The 3,488-nt window shown below is 35.0% G+C and overlaps 1 protein-coding gene across 1 annotated transcript; it reads right to left on the bottom strand.

The window, feature by feature from the left end:
• Positions 1 to 1,614: 1,614 nt before the first annotated feature.
• On the bottom strand, positions 1,615 to 2,971 carry LOC108966166 (lambda-crystallin homolog). Its single transcript, XM_018928927.1, has 3 exons — positions 2,849 to 2,971; positions 2,306 to 2,687; positions 1,615 to 2,236 (listed from the first exon to the last, which is right to left on the bottom strand). The coding sequence occupies exons 1-3, from the start codon at positions 2,878 to 2,880 to the stop codon at positions 1,706 to 1,708; spliced, it is 945 nt and encodes a 314-aa protein (XP_018784472.1). The 5' UTR covers positions 2,881 to 2,971; the 3' UTR covers positions 1,615 to 1,705.
• Between the last annotated feature and the right edge of the window lie 517 nt (positions 2,972 to 3,488).

Consider the following 3,488-nt stretch of genomic DNA (forward strand, 5'->3'; position numbering starts at 1 on the left):
ATAATAAATGTCATACACACTCACCATTAGATATATACCATAACTCTCCTTCCATCAGTAACTAAGCTGTCTCTCTTTAYAAGCATAAATTCATCACAAAAATACATAAATTCCTTATTAGTACTCCTATCACAGTTAATCAATAAAATTTAATACATTTTTAATATATTATACTAGTTGTTTTTGCTATTTTCCAAAACTCCGCATATACCGAGAGATTACATATGCACAGTTATTATAAAGAAAAATATTTTTTCTCGATYTTGTGTTCACTGAAGCTTAAAGCGTATGTAACTGTTTGCTCATATAGATTTAAATTTGCAAGCGATAAGCTTATTATAAAAGAACCCAAAAGGAAATAYGTTGACAATGCATTTTTTTGTATTGAAAAATATAATATAACCACGAACAAACTTCCTTCCCCAAATGAGAGTTCTAAATTTATATATTTGTTAGCTATTTCATAAAATAATAAAAAAAATTATTTCACATATTTTAATAAAAATATAAAAATTTCGAATATCTCAATTTTATAAGATTTTGTCTACGACACTGATGTCTTTAAATATATGTATTTCTTGTAACAAACCTATGGTAAAACCTGCACTTTCTATTAGCATTATAAAATTTTCTCATTAAAATTTCGATTTCCTTMCGTTAAATTTTTTCTACAAGGCCGCTTCGCCGCATCTTGCAGCGCCTTATCTACATAATATACATCGAATACTGCTTATGAGCTGCTGAGCTGTTCTTTCTTAAYGCATGTGCATATAAATCTGATTTTTACTGACTCTCGCTGCTACATTTATAAGCATATGCATTAAGTCAGCGCCGTAAGCAGATTGACAAAGTTTTCTTTGTATATCATTTTGGATAAATAAATGCAAATACTGTTGGTTGGCAGAAAATATGAATTTGTATCCGCGCGTACATAGATTGACAATATTCTACGTTGTAAGGGTTGCCCATATACATACATGTCCTCACCTAAAATGCAAAAAAATGTAAAAATCACTTTTCATAAGAGTACAGACGAAGGAAAAATTATATAGTAAAAACTATTCATATTGAAACTAAATTTGAGTTTTGGTTATAAAATGGTGATATATATAGGTTATAATGGTTATATATTGGTTATAAATGGTTGTATATTGGTTGTATACTCCTAAGTAATAAAAACTCACGAATTTTTTGATGATAYGTTGTTTTGCATTTTAGGTGACGATATATAAGCTCAGAAATATAAGGAAATTTATCAAAAAGTTACACTTTCTACTTCTACTCCCTTTMAATACTACATATATTTGCAATAAAGAAAACACTATCACCATGATCTTCCGAACACATGATCACATGAAGAGTTGATAGTTTGTATGAGAGTTCTCAAACAGATCTTCAGAAGTGAGTAACTGCGCTCAAAGATATAAGTTTTATGAGAATCCGCAAATCGATCAACAAGCTTTTCATGACGGTGCAATGACTATTATAAGCCGGCTTTCTACAGCAGTTTTTGTTTTTCAAATTTTCTAGCGAAAAGTAATCTCAAAACACATACTAATTTATAAGAAATTACCTCAAACTTTCTACTCTCTTCCAAGAAATAAAATACATAAAATTTTATGGAAAATATCTCCAACTTTTAATAGACCGTTTAAATGACATACATAACACAAACTTCACCACCGGTTTCCACAACTCTGCMCAGCTACTCCAACTGCTTTTTGAGCGCACACAATTCGCGTAAAAAGCGATCGCGTTGCGCCCGACGTGCCGACAATTGTGCTCTCGGCACCATTTTCTCACACTCAGCGGCAATMTTCGCCAAATTCGCACCAGCCTCCATCTTCGGTGTGGGTCCGTACGTCTGACTTACTGCGTAAACTTCAGCGCCAAAACGTTGGAAATAATCGGCCACGCCATCGGCATTCAAGTGGGCMGTTTCGAGCGGACCCAAGAGTGCATAACGCAAGCCTAAACCCTCAGTCATAACGCGATCCRCATCGGCCACACTAACCACACCATCGGTCACTAGGCGCCACACTTCATTGAGTATGGCATATTGTATGCGATTTGTGGCGAAACCCTCGATTTGACGATTAAGTGTCACCGGTTTTTGTCCAATCTCCAGCATGAGTTCACGTGTGCGTGTCACCATGTCGGCTTTTGTCCATGGTGCAGGTACAATTTCGACAAGCGGTATATAGTAGGGTGGATTAAGCGGATGCGCGACGAGCACCTGGTATTAAAAAAGAAATTGTTAAACAAATTTTTACCTCAAAGAAACTGCAACTACTATTGCACCCACATTCTCACGGTGYTGTTTCATATGCTCACTAAAAAGCGACGGCATATATGTGCTCGTTGAGCTGGCCATAATCGTCTCAGAGCACACTATGTCAGCCAGTTCTGTATATAGCGTACGCTTCCATTCAAGTCGCTCCGGTATGCATTCCTGYAGATAGATGGCATTGCTTACCAGTTCACCGATATCAGTGGTTACGCTGATGCAACTAAACTGCTCWSCTGGGCTGAGTGTGCCGCGGAGCGCTCCTTTTGCCTGCAGCGCCTGCAGTTCCTTCTCAATTTCCTTTAACGCATTGCTAGTTTGCTCTGGCAATATGTCGTACAACATCACTTTGTACCCGACAGAGGCGAATAACATAGACCAGGCGCGTCCGATAAGACCACTGAAGAAGAGAGAATTCGCACATTATTATAAAGTTTTCATATTTTCAGCGCTTTTAAATTTTAAAATATTATACATCTGTCACATAATTTTTTTGTTCATTTTTTCCTCTTTTGTTTTTGCTTTAAGTTTTGTGGGAGAAAAAAAATTTCTAAGACTCACCTGCCTATAATTCCGATTTTCTCGTTCTTCATTTTATGCACAAATCTACAAAGCAAATTATTTTAATTTTATGCAAAATTTTGACAGTCCAATGAAGACCTTAAGTGCGATCTAGTCACCAATAAGCTCGCTGCAATACTGCAAACAAAATTTTTCGAAATCATTGCGTTCCTATGATTTCTTATATAATACATTGTTATATATTTTCTTGTAAATACAAACATACAATACGTTTTTTTTTTTTATTACTTTATCGCTAAACTAAGAGACTATCATTTGCAGAATTCTATAGCAAATAAAGCTTAATATTATATTACATTAAAAAGTTTATGCTTCTGACTACAATATCTTACAACGTGTTCACACATTTCTGTGTTCACATTCGTTTATATTTTCAAAAGATCTATAACTCTTAAAGAACTCCGCATCTCCCTACCAAGCTCTAAAAACGCCGTTTAAAATTTCGTAATGTTCTAAGAAAAATCAGGATTTTTTGGCAAGATTCATTTCTAATATCCGATATTTGGAGATAGACTTTGTAGAGACCCATACGATTCTTGCGATCTTTCAAAGTTTTCGAACCCCTTTTGTAATATTGGGTAGTCGAAAAAGTCCGTTCGTATTTCTAATGAAACTTCTC

This window comes from Bactrocera latifrons, unplaced genomic scaffold (genome assembly GCF_001853355.1).
Source record: "Bactrocera latifrons isolate USDA-ARS-PBARC rearing strain unplaced genomic scaffold, ASM185335v1 scaffold_157, whole genome shotgun sequence".
Lineage (NCBI taxonomy): Eukaryota > Metazoa > Arthropoda > Insecta > Diptera > Tephritidae > Bactrocera > Bactrocera latifrons.